The sequence below is a fragment of the Amblyomma mixtum genome, chromosome 10, assembly GCF_055824585.1.
Source record: "Amblyomma mixtum isolate Tamu chromosome 10, ASM5582458v1, whole genome shotgun sequence".
In the NCBI taxonomy this organism is placed as follows: Eukaryota; Metazoa; Arthropoda; class Arachnida; order Ixodida; family Ixodidae; genus Amblyomma; species Amblyomma mixtum.
Window position 1 is genome coordinate 117106464 of NC_143021.1, and position 18381 is coordinate 117124844.

General features: G+C 46.2%; 1 protein-coding gene across 1 annotated transcript in view; it reads left to right on the forward strand.

Annotated features, from left to right (window-relative positions):
- LOC149326755 (putative cytochrome P450 49a1) overlaps window positions 1–18381 on the forward strand; it is a 114728-nt gene that overhangs the window by 56990 nt on the left and 39357 nt on the right. The window contains exons 5-7 of the mRNA XM_089564668.1: window positions 2565–2721; window positions 5822–5994; window positions 14794–14872. Coding sequence (XP_089420794.1) covers window positions 2565–2721; window positions 5822–5994; window positions 14794–14872 — 409 coding nt within the window. The remainder of the gene's footprint in view (window positions 1–2564; window positions 2722–5821; window positions 5995–14793; window positions 14873–18381) is intronic.

Sequence of the window (18381 nt, forward strand, 5' to 3'; positions counted from 1 at the left end):
TGAGTTCCACGTCACCACTCAGGAGGAGATGACTTGCACAATAAAACGCGTGTATGCACCATGACACAAGAGTACGTGGGCAAGGGTACAGCAGCAAATATCGATCATCAGATCGGATACACTCAGCGCCAGAATAGTAACATACCTGCATGAAGAGCAAGCAGCGGTTAAACATAATGCCGGTGCCGCTGCAGCCTAGCCCACTGAAGAGTCGGTCCATGCACATGGCTTTTATATCCTTGGCAGGTGACGTCATAGACCAGCAGTGCAGCGAGATTGGCTGGTCCAACAAGAAGTTGGCGAGGTGACTGGATTGCAGACATTTGAAGAAAGCGGGAAGCCCGACGCTATCACTCAGGGTATCAGCTGGCAAGTCCAAGGGCAAGCACACGGTGGAATCCACGTGCCCATTCAGAAGCGAAGCCCATTCAGAAGCAGGGGCCGTGGTCAGCAAAACAAGCGATGAACTGCATGAAGAGCAAGCAGCGGTTAAACATGATGCCGGTGCCGCTGCAGCCTAGCCCACTAGCCCACTGCAGCCTAGCCCACGCAGCCTAGCCCACGTAGCCTAGCCCACTCAGCCTAGCCCACTAGTTTTTAAGGACGCTGTTTCTGTAATAAAGGCCTTGTAAGAACTATTAGAAAAATAAAACAAACGTAACATCCGGAAGTCGTACATGTGGTCAATGCTGATGATGTGATAAAATGGAAAGAGAATGTTTGTTGGGGATAAGTAGTGTACATTTGCGATGTGACGAAGGGCTTTGTTTTGTAGGCGCAGAATCATCGCGATATTTGTTTTCGTAGGGGTTGCCCATATTAAACTGCAATAATTAATATGAGATTCGAAGAGTGCATAATAAATTTGTCGCTTAACCTTTGAGGGTAGCAGCGTGCAGCATCGTGACAGTGCTCCTGTTGTCGCAGCGAGCTTTTTACAGATGTTATAAACCTGCGTATCCCAGCTAAGATTAGCCGGGATACGCAGCTATTGAAGCGATATTGAAGCAGCTCCGGTGGCGGCCCCGGCGCGCCGTGTGATGTCACCTGCTCCTCGCCCAAGCGCAGCTTGCCCTTTCCAGAGCCCCGCGAAATGCCTCGGCGACTGGCGTAGTGCGGCTTTCGCAACAACATGGCTGGTTGGAGAATCAGAGCCGAGACACAGCAGTGCATCCCTTATAAAAATGTCTTTAGACTTTCATACACCCCTTGTAGACACTACTGCCTTCCTGTAGATATTTCTTCCGTCGGTTGATAGTGTTTAATAACAAAATTCTTCTAAAAGTCCATGTCCGCTAATGCAAAGATGTTCTGCGGACTGTCCGACAATACAGTATGTTGGACGAGTTGATTTTCGATTTCCGTAACTACAGCGCATTTGACTGAACAGGGTTCTGTAGTGTCTTTTTATCTGTTCTGTCAAAAAAGTTGTAGTTATGGCTGTAGACTGTCTATAGAGTAATCTATAGGAATAATTGATAGAGATTCGATATACATTGTAGACAAATGTGTACGCACACTCTATATATAATAAGCGAGTAATTACACATTGACGTCCACCCGAGCGCAGCTATGCGGCTACAGCCATAGCTTTCCTTTGATCCGTATGGCTGCGCTCGGGTGGACGTCAAAGAGTAATTACTCCCTTATTACAAATCTACTCCACCTTGGGGGATTCCCCTAAAAATTTGACCAACACAGTTCCCACTTCTAGTTGTTGATCAATTCGCTCTCGCCCTACCATGAACTTGCTGTCCAGGTTAGTTCAGTTGGTACAGCGACTGCTCCGTTGAAGCGGCGGTCCCGGGTTCGAGCCCTGGACCAGGACGATTTTTTCTTTAACTACGAAGTTTCTGAGAAAGCTGTTAGCTTTTTTTGTAGCCGCATGGCTGCGCTCGGGTGGATGTCAGTGAGTAATTACTCCCTTATTACAAATCTACTCCACCTTGGGGGATTCCCCTAAAAATTCGACCAACACAGTTCCCATTTCTAGTTATTGATCAATTCGCTCTCGCCCTACCATGAACTTGCCGTCCAGGTTAGTTCAGTTGGTACAGCGACTGCTCCGTTGAAGCGGCGGTCCCGGGTTCGAGTCCTGGACCAGGATGATTTTTTCTTTAACTACGAAGTAACTCCTTTGTAGCCGTATGGCTGCGCTCGGGTAAATGTCAATGAGTAATTACTCCCTTATTACAAATCTACTCCACCTTGGGGGATTCCCCTAAAAATTGGACAAACACTCTATATATGCTGCCTAAAGAAATTTCTGCAAGTGGTGTTGACTTGCGAATGAAGAATGGCCATCCCCTTTACTGTGAAGCCGCACGAAAAAAGGTGGCCATCAACTGAATACCCCCAAGGTCACTGGGCCGACGCCCATTGACTCATTGTCTGAGGCTTCCCGTGTGAAAGGGGGCAGAGACTGCGCTACCGCATCGTATTTTGTAGCAGGACTGTTCTGAAAAAGCTACGGCTTGCAGTTTGACAGAAGTATGAAGTAGACACTAATTGCGTCATCTAGAGCAAACTGCGGAAACGTAGTAACTGGTGCCAACTTCTCGCAGCATCTTGTGGCGCTTCACCAGAGAGGCCATGGACGCGGCTCGGTCCGAAGGAGGGACGAGCTCAAACACCACCCTCCTGCACCACGCATGCCAGAAGGCTGGCTTCAAGGAGCTGTTCACATTCATACATGACCTTGTCATTTCCGGCGCTAACACGGTGAGATTGTTCTTCTATCCCACCGCTGCCCTTCCTTTCAAGTCACTGAGTTTTTACGCCGCAACTCCATCCGTCAGAGCACGATACACGCAGATGTTTAGGGCTGCGGAGTAATTCAACAACGTAGGAACGCTGGTGCAGGAAAGGTTCAGGTGGCAGGAGGGAAAAATTTTACAATATTTAACATCATTAGGTCGCAGTGAACTCGTGTAAATAACGCGCGCTGATTAATTGGTTAGACATAATTCATAGACAGCGCATGGACGACAACGGCGATAACTAATTTAACTAATGAGACCACTCTACGAGTTGCTCGATCAGCTGGCCAAAAATGGCTAGTGGACAGAGCTCTCTGTGATGCCTAGAGCCGTGGACTCTTGAGCAAGTAGGAGCCATTCTTTAAGGATATTCTTTTGTTATTGCGAAAGCAATACTACGCTAGGTTTTGAGCCTTCAGCATGGCGCGGCGGTAGTTACGGTTGACCTTTCGCGGAGTGACGTCATACCAGCTGCGAAAAAAAAAATCCCCCCAGCGGCGGAGGGCGGCGGTAGTCACGGCGGTGAGCCTCGCGGTCCTCTCACCAGTGGCGCTACAGTCGAGGTGACGTCATACCAGCTGCATAAAAAAAGGGCCCCCAGCTCGATCCGTCGGCGGAGCGCGGCGGGTAGTCACGGTGGATCTTTCTCACTGTGTACAAAGATAGTTTGCCATGCCGTCTACTCCAAACAGAAGGAGAAGGCAGCTCGCCAGTGTGAAGCCAGGAAGAAACAACGAGCTTTCGCAACCTACCGGGCTTAACCAAGCTAAGCCTCTGCAATTTTTTTTTTCTGTTTCAAAATAAAGCTGACACCCCTAGCACCTCCACTGATAACAGAATATATCTGTGGTTTTCCGTAATTAGCTTTGCGTATTTTGCTACTGGTCATAAAAAAGAAATTGAAGTAGAAGTCGCTGATTGCTTTCCGCAGGGGTGCGATTTTCGAAAGTCGCGAGAAATGCGCAAAATTTGTTCAGCCGTGGCATTGATGCTGATGGCGTTTTTGAAATTCTAAAAACTGATGCGGATATTACTTACAGTGGGCTACATGCCTCTGAATAATTATGCAACCCAACACTTATAGTGCAAAGTAAACTATCCAATATTAGTTAACAAACCTGCTTAGCATGTCTTAGCTGTGATGCGCTACACCACTGGTAATGCTATGCCGAAAAAATGTTTTCTACCTGAAAAAGTCCAGTTTTGAAAATTTCAGGAAAAAATTCAATTTTCTTTTTTCCTGCAGCCCTTGACTGCTGGGAGCGCATATCAACCTCTGCTGACGTAATCCCGCAGTAGGAGCAGACTAAATCTCAGCTCTTTTAATCTATTATTGCATGCATAGCGTGCGCTTGTCAAGATTCAGCCCGGGAAGGGAAAATGAATGAACAGACTTTGCGTAGTAATTGTAGGATGTCGTCTAGATTCATGGGTTTCAAGGCTGACCCACTACAGGGCAGAATGCATATATCTCCGGTGTTGCTTGGTTCCACTACAACCACATCTCACTCGCACATTACGCAGCACAACATTTTAGAGCACCAAAGCAGCAGCTTACAGTGTTTAAACCGACGCGTACAGTAAAGTGATAGCAAAATTAGCTGTCCGCATGTTCCCACTGTTTTCGTGTCCACTAAACATTTTAAAAATTCAGGGGGCACTTTGTTGCCCTAAAGTGCGGTGAGGTGAAAGCCTTAAGCTGCTTGTGTCACTGAAGTGTGATTAAGATCTTAATTAAGTGCACAATTGTTTGTTAATCTCAAATGCTGGAGACTGGAGGGCGTTTGAGAGGCATCCGTGGGATTCGATGCCTTTCTGCAAACACTCTCCAACGTCCTAGACAAGGAGAACGACATATGCGTTGGCAGGAAGTAGTGGCTCTCAAGACTAGAGCCGTTGTGTAGGTTGCGGGAATTTTAAGCTGACGAAGCCAGTCTCGTGCTGGCTGACCACGACAGTGTCGTATGTCTATAGCGTTATGTGTATTTTTGTTCTGCAATGTCATGAGCCAAAGCCAGGCAATAAAGAAAAAAAAGCAGGAAGTAGCGTAGCAGTTAGCCCGCTCGGCTGCGGAACAGAAGGATGGTGGTTCGAATCCCATCGTGCACAAAGAATTTTTTTTTTCTGGTCTGACTAGAACAAGCCTGACACCTCTGCTGACAACCTTTTGCTGGCTACCTTCTGTCGACAATGATGAGGCATTAAAGGCTTTCGCCTTAACACACAGTTTGCAGGCTGGTGATTTTATCGCCTTGCCCACTGGCGCCATTGCTGACGTCGGAGTATAGCCAATCTAAACTGTCCTCGGCGGGAGCTTTTATCTGATCAACCCAACTGCAGCCTCGCCGTTCCACTGCCCTGGGCTTCTCAGCAGCAGCTCCACTAGCCTGAACTACGATATCTTGCCCTGGCCCGACACCTCTGCCGAGAGGGGAGAGATAGAATTGGTGGCCCGGAGCATTTTCCGTGCCCATTCATTTTACGATTCTTTTGGAAAACTCCGTTAGCCGTCAAATAAGTATCGCGCACACGATAAAAATCCCTGCACGATCTAAAGTTTAGATGCAGCACGTATATCAGGAAAAAATCATCAAAAAGTCGCACTATCTTGAGAGTGTTTAACATTGTACCTATACCCGACGCGTCTTCAATGCAAGAAGTTCCGTGACCCTGCAGTTTTTACAAGCTCGTGAAAACTGATTCGACGCAGGAAGTCAGAATGCAAGCCCGCGATAAAGGTAAAAGCTTGTGCCACACACCATCATCACCATCAGCCTGACTACGCCCACTGCAGGGCGAAGGCCTCTCCCATGTCTCTCCAATTAACCGTGTCCTGTGCCAGCCGGACAGGGCTAACTCGAGAGATATGGGAGAGGCGTTTGCCCTGCAGTGGGCGTAGTTAGTTTGGTGGTATAAAAAAACAACCCTACGGTCCTTGGTTTTCGTGACTGCGGGCTTCCGTCAAATTGGTACTCTGTGATCTGAGATGCCTTCGATGATGTGGGTTCCACGATAAACTGGGAAGCGTTTCAACTGAATATTCTTCCCCTGCTCTTTTGCAGACTGGAGCTGCTGCAAGCTTCGCTCTTCAGCGTCTAGCAGCGAACCCAGAGGTGCAAGAAAAAGCCCGCCAAGATGTCCTGTCTTCCCCCTCTGCTAAATCCCCGGAGAGCCCCGACTCTAGCTTCGAGAGCAAATGGCCTTTTTTGAAGGCCTGCATAAGAGAGACGCTTCGGTGAGCTCTCTCTTGATTCTAGCTCTTAGTATCTTATTTATTTTTATTTTATTTATGACATGCTGCAGGCCGTGGGGCCCAAGTAGGAGTGGATACAGAAACAGATCCCAAATTGAGCAATAATACCAAAATGCAAACAGAACACAAGCAGCGGGAAAAGACATGTAGTGGCAAAAAGAAGCTAACAAAACAAGCTAAATATAAAATGCTAACAATGGTCACTTATCTGGTCAAGAGACCGCACACACGAAACTGGTAAGCTGTTCCACTAATTGACGGTTTGCGGAAGGAAAGAGTGCTGAAATAAGTTAGTCTTATTAGGGTCCTCACTGAGCACTTTCAATGCCGTTCCATGACTTATCCAAGGAAACACTCAACCGCCTTTCAGAGACACAGTAGATCTGATCTGATCTGATTGAATACTGCACGACAGCAACGAATAATTCATTCTTCCCAGGTGCAATAGCCCCATGAAATGCACCGGCTGATAACAACACTTCGTGTACAGATCGAGAAACCTTTGCACTAAACTAGCAAGTCAGCTCTATTTTACTTGATCTTTCTCTCGTTAACAAACGACTTGACCCTCTGCTAGAGTATCTTGTCTTATGGTTGTTTTTGTGCTTTGTTTCGCTGCTTTCCTTTTCTTGTTATTGTTAAACTGGCACGCTATGTTTTTATACATTATTCTAGCCCTCGCCGAATGTTATGTCTACGATCCCTTGGGGCTTCAATAAACGATGGTTGGTTGGTTTATGGGGTTTAACGTCTCAAAGCTACTCAGGCTATGAGAGACGCCGTAGTGAAGAGCTCCGGAAACTTCGACCACCTGGGGTTCTGAACGTGCACTGACATCGTACAGTACACGGGCCTCTGGAATTCCGCCTCCATCGAAATTCGGCCGCCGCGGCCGGGATCGAACCAGCGTCTTTCGGGTCAGCAGCCGAACACCGTAACCACTGAGCCACCGCGGTGGGGCGCTTCAGTAAATTAATTGAAATGAATCGTCCTACAGGGGATTTAATATGTCTGCCATACTATCGACCTGTAGCGTGTCTGCCGTGTTTACTGAAGCCTAGCAAGAACTATATGCAGCCCTATATTTAACGTTAATTTTCATATTGATTTTATTCTCAATCATCAATGATTCTACTGCGCTCTGAAACACGTACGTGGGACGAGATATAAGAAAAAAAAAGGCGTGCGCTGGTAGCCACATGCATCGTTCTCCTCTCCTGCCCGCTTCCTTCGTACCATCTAATCTAAAACAACCAGCCTCAAACCTAGCCCTACTTGTTCACTTGCGCTATTTCATCGCACATGCATAACTCGAACATTCCGCGTATCGCGGTCCTAGAATATAAAAACTAAACTGGTCCATGAAACAGGAAGGAAAGTAAAGCATTATAGTTGGCAGCAGCCTGAGGTAAACAGGCCTGGTTTGGCAACAGCACAAACTTCTAGCTGGGCTCGCCAGTTACGACCTAGCACAATCACACAAGCTCCATGCATGAACCGAAATTGATTAGTAGGGACGTTTCACGTCTAATCGTTTGAATTTGGCGAACGCCGCTAGTTTTCGGAGTGCCCACGAGGTCTCCGAGCGCGCTACAGCGCCCACTAAATTTAGCCGAGGAACTCTGAAGCAACTGCACGTGTTTACAGACCAAGCGTTATGGCGAACATCAACTTGGCAAGCCGATGAACTCCTTAGTTAAAAGAGGTTTTTAATTTCGCACTATTAGTTGTTTGGATTATTTGAACATTGTTGCATAGATCCTTAAAAATTTCAAAAGTATTGCCAGGCACACAGGAGTAGAGCATCAAGGTAAGAATGACAGAATGTCAAGAAGTATTCTGAGCGCCTTCTTCGTCTCGCGGCGCTCAGAAAACTTCTTGACATTCTGCCATTCTTAGCTTGATGCTAGGACATCAAGCTAGGAATGGCAGAATGTCAAGAAGTATTCTGAGCGCCTTCTTTGTCTCGCGGCGCTCAGAATACTTTTTGACATTCTGCCATTCTTAGCTTGATGCTATGACATCAAGCTATGAATGGCAGAATGTCAAGAAGTATTCTGAGCGCCTTCTTTGTCTCGCGGCACTCAGAATACTTCTTGACATTCTGCCATTCTTAGCTTGATGCTAGGACATTAAGCTAGGAATGGCAGAATGTCAAGAAGTATTCTGAGCGCCTTCTTTGTCTCGCGGCGCTCAGAATACTTTTTGACATTCTGCCATTCTTAGCTTGATGCTATGATATCAAGCTAGGAATGGCAGAATGTCAAGAAGTATTCTGAGCGCCTTCTTTGTCTCGCGGCGCTCAGAATACTTCTTGACATTCTGCCATTCTTAGCTTGATGCTAGGACATCAAGCTAGGAATGGCAGAATGTCAAGAAGTATTCTGAGCGCCTTCTTTGTCTCGCGGCGCTGAGAATACTTCTTGACATTCTGCCATTCTTAGCTTGATGCTATGATATCAAGCTAGGAATGGCAGAATGTCAAGAAGTATTCCGAGCGCCTTCTTTGTCTCGCGGCGCTCAGAATACTTTTTGACATTCTGCCATTCTTAGCTTGATGCTATGATATCAAGCTAGGAATGGCAGAATGTGAAGAAGTATTCTGAGCGCCTTCTTTGTCTCGCGGCGCTCAGAATACTTCTTGACATTCTGCCATTCTTAGCTTGATGCTAGGACATCAAGCTAGGAATGGCAGAATGTCAAGAAGTATTCTGAGCGCCTTCTTTGTCTCGCGGCGCTGAGAATACTTCTTGACATTCTGTCATTCTTAGCTTGATGCTATGACATCAAGCTAGGAATGGCAGAATGTCAAGAAGTATTCTGAGCGCCTTCTTTGTCTCGCGGCGCTCAGAATACTTCTTGACATTCTGCCATTCTTAGCTTGATGCTATGATATCAAGCTAGGAATGGCAGAATGTCAAGAAGTATTCTGAGCGCCTTCTTTGTCTCGCGGCACTCAGAATACTTCTTGACATTCTGCCATTCTTAGCTTGATGCTAGGACATTAAGCTAGGAATGGCAGAATGTCAAGAAGTATTCTGAGCGCCTTCTTTGTCTCGCGGCGCTCAGAATACTTTTTGACATTCTGCCATTCTTAGCTTGATGCTATGATATCAAGCTAGGAATGGCAGAATGTCAAGAAGTATTCTGAGCGCCTTCTTTGTCTCGCGGCGCTCAGAATACTTCTTGACATTCTGCCATTCTTAGCTTGATGCTAGGACATCAAGCTAGGAATGGCAGAATGTCAAGAAGTATTCTGAGCGCCTTCTTTGTCTCGCGGCGCTCAGAATACTTCTTGACATTCTGCCATTCTTAGCTTGATGCTATGATATCAAGCTAGGAATGGCAGAATGTCAAGAAGTATTCTGAGCGCCTTCTTTGTCTCGCGGCACTCAGAATACTTCTTGACATTCTGCCATTCTTAGCTTGATGCTAGGACATTAAGCTAGGAATGGCAGAATGTCAAGAAGTATTCTGAGCGCCTTCTTTGTCTCGCGGCGCTCAGAATACTTTTTGACATTCTGCCATTCTTAGCTTGATGCTATGATATCAAGCTAGGAATGGCAGAATGTCAAGAAGTATTCTGAGCGCCTTCTTTGTCTCGCGGCGCTCAGAATACTTCTTGACATTCTGCCATTCTTAGCTTGATGCTAGGACATCAAGCTAGGAATGGCAGAATGTCAAGAAGTATTCTGAGCGCCTTCTTTGTCTCGCGGCGCTGAGAATACTTCTTGACATTCTGTCATTCTTAGCTTGATGCTATGACATCAAGCTAGGAATGGCAGAATGTCAAGAAGTATTCTGAGCGCCTTCTTTGTCTCGCGGCGCTCAGAATACTTCTTGACATTCTGCCATTCTTAGCTTGATGCTATGATATCAAGCTAGGAATGGCAGAATGTCAAGAAGTATTCTGAGCGCCTTCTTTGTCTCGCGGCACTCAGAATACTTCTTGACATTCTGCCATTCTTAGCTTGATGCTAGGACATTAAGCTAGGAATGGCAGAATGTCAAGAAGTATTCTGAGCGCCTTCTTTGTCTCGCGGCGCTCAGAATACTTTTTGACATTCTGCCATTCTTAGCTTGATGCTATGATATCAAGCTAGGAATGGCAGAATGTCAAGAAGTATTCTGAGCGCCTTCTTTGTCTCGCGGCGCTCAGAATACTTCTTGACATTCTGCCATTCTTAGCTTGATGCTAGGACATCAAGCTAGGAATGGCAGAATGTCAAGAAGTATTCTGAGCGCCTTCTTTGTCTCGCGGCGCTGAGAATACTTCTTGACATTCTGCCATTCTTAGCTTGATGCTATGATATCAAGCTAGGAATGGCAGAATGTCAAGAAGTATTCTGAGCGCCTTCTTTGTCTCGCGGCGCTGAGAATACTTCTTGACATTCTGCCATTCTTAGCTTGATGCTATGACATCAAGCTAGGAATGGCAGAATGTCAAGAAGTATTCTGAGCGCCTTCTTTGTCTCGCGGCGCTCAGAATACTTCTTGACATTCTGCCATTCTTAGCTTGATGCTATGATATCAAGCTAGGAATGGCAGAATGTCAAGAAGTATTCTGAGCGCCTTCTTTGTCTCGCGGCGCTGAGAATACTTTTTGACATTCTGCCATTCTTAGCTTGATGCTATGATATCAAGCTAGGAATGGCAGAATGTCAAGAAGTATTCTGAACGCCTTCTTTGTCTCGCGGCGCTCAGAATACTTCTTGACATTCTGCCATTCTTAGCTTGATGCTAGGACATCAAGCTAGTAATGGCAGAATGTCAAGAAGTATTCTGAGCGCCTTATTTGTCTCGCGGCGCTGAGAATACTTCTTGACATTCTGCCATTCTTAGCTTGATGCTATGACATCAAGCTAGGAATGGCAGAATGTCAAGAAGTATTCCGAGCGCCTTCTTTGTCTCGCGGCGCTCAGAATACTTCTTGACATTCTGCCATTCTTAGCTTGATGCTATGATATCAAGCTAGGAATGGCAGAATGTCAAGAAGTATTCTGAGCGCCTTCTTTGTCTCGCGGCGCTGAGAATACTTCTTGACATTCTGCCATTCTTAGCTTGATGCTATGACATCAAGCTAGGAATGGCAGAATGTCAAGAAGTATTCTGAGCGCCTTCTTTGTCTCGCGGCGCTCAGAATACTTTTTGACATTCTGCCATTCTTAGCTTGATGCTATGATATCAAGCTAGGAATGGCAGAATGTCAAGAAGTATTCTGAGCGCCTTCTTTGTCTCGCGGCGCTCAGAATACTTCTTGACATTCTGCCATTCTTAGCTTGATGCTATGACATCAAGCTAGGAATGGCAGAATGTCAAGAAGTATTCTGAGCGCCTTCTTTGTCTCGCGGCGCTCAGAATACTTTTTGACATTCTGCCATTCTTAGCTTGATGCTATGACATCAAGCTATGAATGGCAGAATGTCAAGAAGTATTCTGAGCGCCTTCTTTGTCTCGCGGCACTCAGAATACTTCTTGACATTCTGCCATTCCTAGCTTGATGCTAGGACATTAAGCTAGGAATGGCAGAATGTCAAGAAGTATTCTGAGCGCCTTCTTTGTCTCGCGGCGCTCAGAATACTTCTTGACATTCTGCCATTCTTAGCTTGATGCTAGGACATCAAGCTAGGAATGGCAGAATGTCAAGAAGTATTCTGAGCGCCTTCTTTGTCTCGCGGCGCTGAGAATACTTCTTGACATTCTGCCATTCTTAGCTTGATGCTATGATATCAAGCTAGGAATGGCAGAATGTCAAGAAGTATTCTGAGCGCCTTCTTTGTCTCGCGGCGCTGAGAATACTTCTTGACATTCTGCCATTCTTAGCTTGATGCTATGACATCAAGCTAGGAATGGCAGAATGTCAAGAAGTATTCTGAGCGCCTTCTTTGTCTCGCGGCGCTCAGAATACTTTTTGACATTCTGCCATTCTTAGCTTGATGCTATGATATCAAGCTAGGAATGGCAGAATGTCAAGAAGTATTCTGAGCGCCTTCTTTGTCTCGCGGCGCTCAGAATACTTTTTGACATTCTGCCATTCTTAGCTTGATGCTATGATATCAAGCTAGGAATGGCAGAATGTCAAGAAGTATTCTGAGCGCCTTCTTTGTCTCGCGGCGCTCAGAATACTTCTTGACATTCTGCCATTCTTAGCTTGATGCTAGGACATCAAGCTAGGAATGGCAGAATGTCAAGAAGTATTCTGAGCGCCTTCTTTGTCTCGCGGCGCTGAGAATACTTCTTGACATTCTGCCATTCTGAGCTTGATGCTATGACATCAAGCTAGGAATGGCAGAATGTCAAGAAGTATTCTGAGCGCCTTCTTTGTCTCGCGGCGCGAGCAATGGGAGAAAGACATCGAGGAGGACAAGAGTAATATGGGTTGTGGGGCTAGTTGGTTCATACTCAGATTTCTTTTATGCGCACAGATAGACGACACAATAAGACACGGTAGACAAGACGGAGCGCAACTTTCAACTATTTTATTCCGGAAAAAATACAGACAATAGTTAAAGTTGAAAAAAAGGAAGTGAAACCTGTGGTCAAATCATATCAGCATAAAGTGGCTCATAACCTCAAGCGCGTGGCTAACAAGTTTAAGGTACCCGTGGTTTTCTCGGCCCCAAGGAAATTTTCTTCACTGTGTCGCCTAGTTTCGCAAGATGGTAGCCCCAACTCAGATTGCCAAATCAAACATGTTAATAAGTTTGTGAAGTGTGAAAAGGGGTAGTGTATAAAATTACGTTGAAGTGTGGGAAGGTGTACATTGGGCAGTCGGGCCGATGTGTTAATGAGCGGTTAAGGGAACACAATTTGTCTTTGAATAACGGTACCGGTTCGCACCTGCCGGCGCACATCAGTGAGTGTGGAAAAGATAACGACGAAAAACAGAAAGCAGGAAAACTGTGTGATTCAACGCTCCAAGGCACCAGCATCTTGTGCAGGAGCACTGACACGCTTGCGCGAGAATTGGCTGAGGCCTACCATATAAGGAAAAGCGGTCGTTCATGTGTCAGTGCACCATCTGTGACAATATATGATAAAGATTTTGCCTTTTTAGATAAATTACATAAGAGGTGAGTCACCTGTGCCCTTCCTATGTGCTTTTCCCGGGTTTTGGCTTGCACGTGGCACTGATGATTATCCATTCTTTTTTTGGTATAAATGTCATGTATTTTTTCCGGAATAAAATAGTTGAATGTTGCGCTCCGTCCTGTCAACCTTGTCTTATTGTGTCGTCTATCTGTGCGTATAAAAGAAATCCGAGGAGAAGAGTGCCTGCGAAAGCCGCTGGCGACTGCTATTGCTCCAACACCGCCGCCATGGATGTGGGATGTTTCGTTTCTGATCTCCCGCGCCCTGAAACAAAGTGTGCCAAGCATGAATAGCAAAGCTGCTGTAGCAGGAAATTACGGCATTCGGATTTTTTTTATCTTCTTCAACAGTGAGCCTGTCGGCTTGTAATCAGCGGTTTTAAAGTAGCTCTTTTCTTGAAAAAAACTTTAAAGGTCACTGCGGCCACCCGCATTGGAGCGACGCGAAAGCATTGACGCCTGCATGCTCGGTACTCGTCGCCTCAAAACTCACTGATAACCTTATGGCCAGGCACATACTATATCGCACACGCGATTAATCATTAACGGTCATCGATCACTCATCAATTCATTACCGATCACTAATCGATCAGTTATCGATCACTCATCATTTCTTATCAATCAGTTATCAATCACTTATCGATCACTTATAAAACACTTATCGATTGCTTCTTTAGCACATAATCACTTTAATAGCTTAGGAAGGTAGATGTTTAGGCCAGTTGGTGAGACATGAAGGAGCTAGACACCGCAGCGGACACGGGACAGAGAAAGAAGACACAGGGCGGTGCCCTGTGTCGTCTTCTTTCTCTCTCTCGTGCCCGCGGCGGTGTCTAAATCCTTCACTTTAATAGCATAATTTCTCCTAATTCACCATTAATTCAAAACTAATTAAACTTAATTCACATTTAATTCGCCATTAATCACTCTAATGTACGATTAATTCGCGTTATAATTATAGTAACTCACCTCAATTGATAAATAATTCACCTTAGGTCAATTTGACTCTTGGCTTTCTTATAAATATTAATTATTGATTAAATTTCGATTAACTCTATATTTCTCCTTGTTTCATGTAAGTATTCGTTCCGGACATTCAAATTTGGCGCCGCGTGCTGGCTCCGCCCGCATTTTCGGTCACGTGGTGCTACACTTCCGGCGTTTCAAATTTGGCACCGCTTTTGTCCTGGCCTCGCCCACTTTTTGGACAGTTTTGGCTCTGAGTAATTAACTAATTATCCCATCGTCACCAATTTTTTTTTGCGCCGAATCCTCACATCGTCTTCTTTCGATTATAGCCACTCTTTTGGCGATATCTCTTTCTAGTTCCCCACTATGGCTGCGGGCATATTTTGTGGAGACATTCGCTGCCGACACAGCCTAGTAACGATTTCGCATTAATATCTGAACGTTGACGATTTGGCACGTTTCCTAATTTTAGATTGTTTTATGCGCGCAAAATGTACCATTTTTATTATACGTTCGTGCCCCATTAAACAAAGAGTACTTGATCACATATTGATATTTCACATCTAACAATTTATCTTCCACGAAGGCGGGACTTTGTGTGCACAGGGAGCCTGTTATCCCCTGTGTGTGTTCGCTTGGACTGATATATTCTTTAAAAAATGTGCTCGCAGGACAGAGTTTAATGAGTCTTTTGTGCTCCTATTCTGCGACGTTCTGTAAGGTTCCATCCCATCATACCAGGCGTGAATCTCAAGTTGAAACAGGACGTCGTCATGTCCGGCTACCACATACCAGCGGGGGTAAGTGTCTCCCATATCTTCCTCGTAAATAACACCTTCGCAGACGCGTGACGCAGCTTCGAAAATTCGACGATTCTATCTGATGTGCGACGTGCTGCAGAAAAAAAAATGTTGCAGAAACTAACAAGCCGGTTATTCATCAAATGCTCGACCATTCATTATGACACTCACGATGCAAGTCACTATAAACACTGCGACAAAATGAGAATATTGCCTGTGTCTCTCTTGTACACGCGTCAGGTCCGACGTTGTCTGAAGCCCATGGTTTCTGCGTGCCTTAAAATAGCCCTATGGCCGAAGCCACGAATGTGTTTTGTTTTTCGACGCATCGCATAGCACAAGGCAGAGGCTTAGCCTTCGGTAGGACCACAAGAATCGCAATCGTTTTAAACTTGTGCATAAATGCTTGTTTCTGGAGGATTCTTTTAGCGATTATTGACAGCGGATATGAAGGGGCGACCGCAGTGGGCGCTGCTTTTTGTTTCATAGTTCATTGAGTTTGAACTTAATTATTTGATACATGGAAAATAGATCCGAAACAAAATGTCCTTCATTACTCCAACCTTTCACACTGAAAACAAACTGAAAAGAAGAATGCAAGGAGGCACTTAAGACAACTTACGTGCTGCCGCCCGTAAGCATTTGCGAAAGCATTTGTGCTTGCATTATGGCATCATTTTCTGGGCCAGCGTCGTACACTGCGAGGAGGGGTGCTGCATGATGGCGCTGCAGCACATCAACCAGTGGAATCACTGGCAAATCTACCCATTCAGAAAAAAAAACGGAGGAGGGAGCGTCAGGCGACAGCCTTAAAGCGTAGTCTCCAGGAGCAAAAATACAGTAAAAAGTAGACAGTCGATCCCCCCGTGATCACGCCACGTGATAGTGGGCAGTGAAATATAGCTCCGCTGCGTGCGCGCATGCGCGGACCAGCGCAGCAGACTGTCTGTAGATCAATCTCCTTGCTGTAGACGCCACGGGCCGCGCAGACACGCGCACTAAAACCTACCAGAACCAAAACATAAAGATCTGGCTAAGAGAGTGGAAAACGGGGCAGGGAGCGGCTTCACGAGCACTTGGCTTGCGAAGGCTGGCCGCGTGGCGTCGCGCTCCCTCCTTATTTTTTTTTCCTCCGTGACTCGACCAAGCAAGAAGTAAATTAACCGGAACGCAATTTTTTTTCTCCGTAAATTGCGCCACCTGTAATTTATATTCTCATAATTACTCACGTACGCGCATTCACTAGCCGCGCGTTTATTCTGCTGCAAACGACCAACTGGCGCGAAAGGGACTTTCTATCGAACTGGTTTCCGTTGATTATATGGCGTCTATCGTTGCCGCCCTTTTAGTTTTGTTGACTTCTCTCTAGCTGATGGAGTGCAGCCATGCACTAGCTGAGGTATTTGGAAACAATCTGTATATAGCCCATTCTGTACGTGCATGACCTCGAATACGCAGCTTGGACTGACGTCACATCCGGTTATCTCGGGATGCCAGACGTCCATCTTGCCGTACCTTACCGTCACCTCTGTTAGCTCACTTCGCGTTGGTTCAGGTCTACCCGAACCTTAAGTATGGTTCTGTGTGCTATCCTTAGCTGCTCTAACCGTAGCGAAAAAACGCGAACTTCTTTCGCATTCGTTAGATAATATCTTGGGCATGCAAGTGCGAGTTCTGCATGACGTTCAGTGCGAATCGGCACGGGCTATGGCTGGCTCGCATTAAGCGAGGCGATTTCTACCCCGAGAACCCTAGGTGTGTGCAGGGTGTACTTTGCGACAGATAAGAGGCTTGTGCCGTGAGCTAAATATTTGCGAAAACGTGGGGAGCAAGGAAAGAGATGTACCAAAACTATTTTGCTGCAAGTGGGTTTGAGACCCCTCTGGGTACCTGGGCCACACTGCGCGGTCCTGCACTGCACGCCCAGAAGTGAATGTTTTGAAGCGAAACGCTTCACTACGAGGGGTCAGAGGCGAGCTTCGCGTGAGCCGGTGCACAGATTTGCCAGTTCTGCGCACGCGTGAAACCGAGTGACGTCACACGCGGCGCAGGTGGCCGCAGCCACCGGCTCCGTCGCCTGACCTTTCGCCGCAGCCGCGCGCTACTGCGCATGTGCGCCGCACATACTGCTGCGCGCGCTACTCCTCCACGCCACCGTTTGACCTTTCGATGCAGCCGCGCGCTACATAAAAAGAAACTGCGACGACGCTGGGAACCGAACCACGGCCTTTGGCATTTGAAGCGGAGACGCCACCACTCCGCCACGAATGCTCAAGTCTTGAGCGCAAGTTTTGACCGCATAAAGGCGCATCTAGTGAATGCATGGATCTGATAAATAAAATTAAAGGAATAAAAAATCAAAATAAGTAAAAAAATTACAAACAATTAAAGAGCAAAAGAAAGAAAAAATAAAAAGAAAAATTGAGCATAATAAAACAATAAAAATAAGCAAATAAAGAGAAATAAAAATTGAAACGAAAAATATGAAAATTTTAAAATAAAAACAATGACCAATAAGAAAAACTAAACAAAAGAACAAAAAGAAATGAAATAAAAATTAAATATGGAAAAAAAACAAGCAGTGTGCCAGAAAACGCTTTCGCCTTGCAGCCCTTGAGAGAGCCAAAGTGCCCCTTGAATTTGAACCACGCCGATTTCCGTCTCCGCCTCCGCACAGGCAGTGTGTGGACGGCCGAACGCCTCCACCGTTATCGCGGTGCTCCCAGTGCATTGTGCGCCAACTGCGACAGCCATGACGTCAAACCAAGGATAACTGCAGCTTTTGGCTTGTATATCCAGGCTTAACCAGAGCTAAGCAACTGCCAATTTTCTTCTCTTGATTGACGCAATCCCATTTGTTTGACAACATAAACCCAGAATGGGTCCCGCGCCGTTGCATCTTGCCTACAGCACAAGGCAAGCTGGTTCAGATCCGCAGCGTGCAACAACGATAGAGACGGGTGCCGAGGCCAAGCTTTTCGTCTCGTATAGACGCATCGCAGACAGGCTTACCACCCATCCGTTGGAGAAATTCTGACCTGCCTCCAATAAGTTGAAGGCTTTCGTTTCTTCCAACGTCACAATGCCGGAAGAGTGCACGACATCCCCGTGGGTCATTTCAGGGAACACATCAACGCCCAACGTCGTGTCGAGCTCCGGTCGCAGCGTGCACGGAACCCCCCCACTGTGATGCCAGACAATGGCGCTGTGGGTATGATGATAAAGAAATAAATAAATTCATCGCAAATTTTCACTTTGTTTGCGTAGCGTACACGCCCCTATCGAACAATATCAGAACAGTAGCCTCCACTGAATGTCTAATTCCTATGTGGAGGAGGCATCGCGTCTGAAAGAATCAGAAAAAAAGTATGAAGGATGATCAAGCTTCTCTTTTAAGAGTGGAACGCGAAAGCGTGTTGCAGCGCTGCCAGGGAGTCCACGGAACGCCATCGCCTGTTCGGCGCGACGCCTTGCCCGTTGGACAAATCGGAAATTGCTTCTTTAGGAAA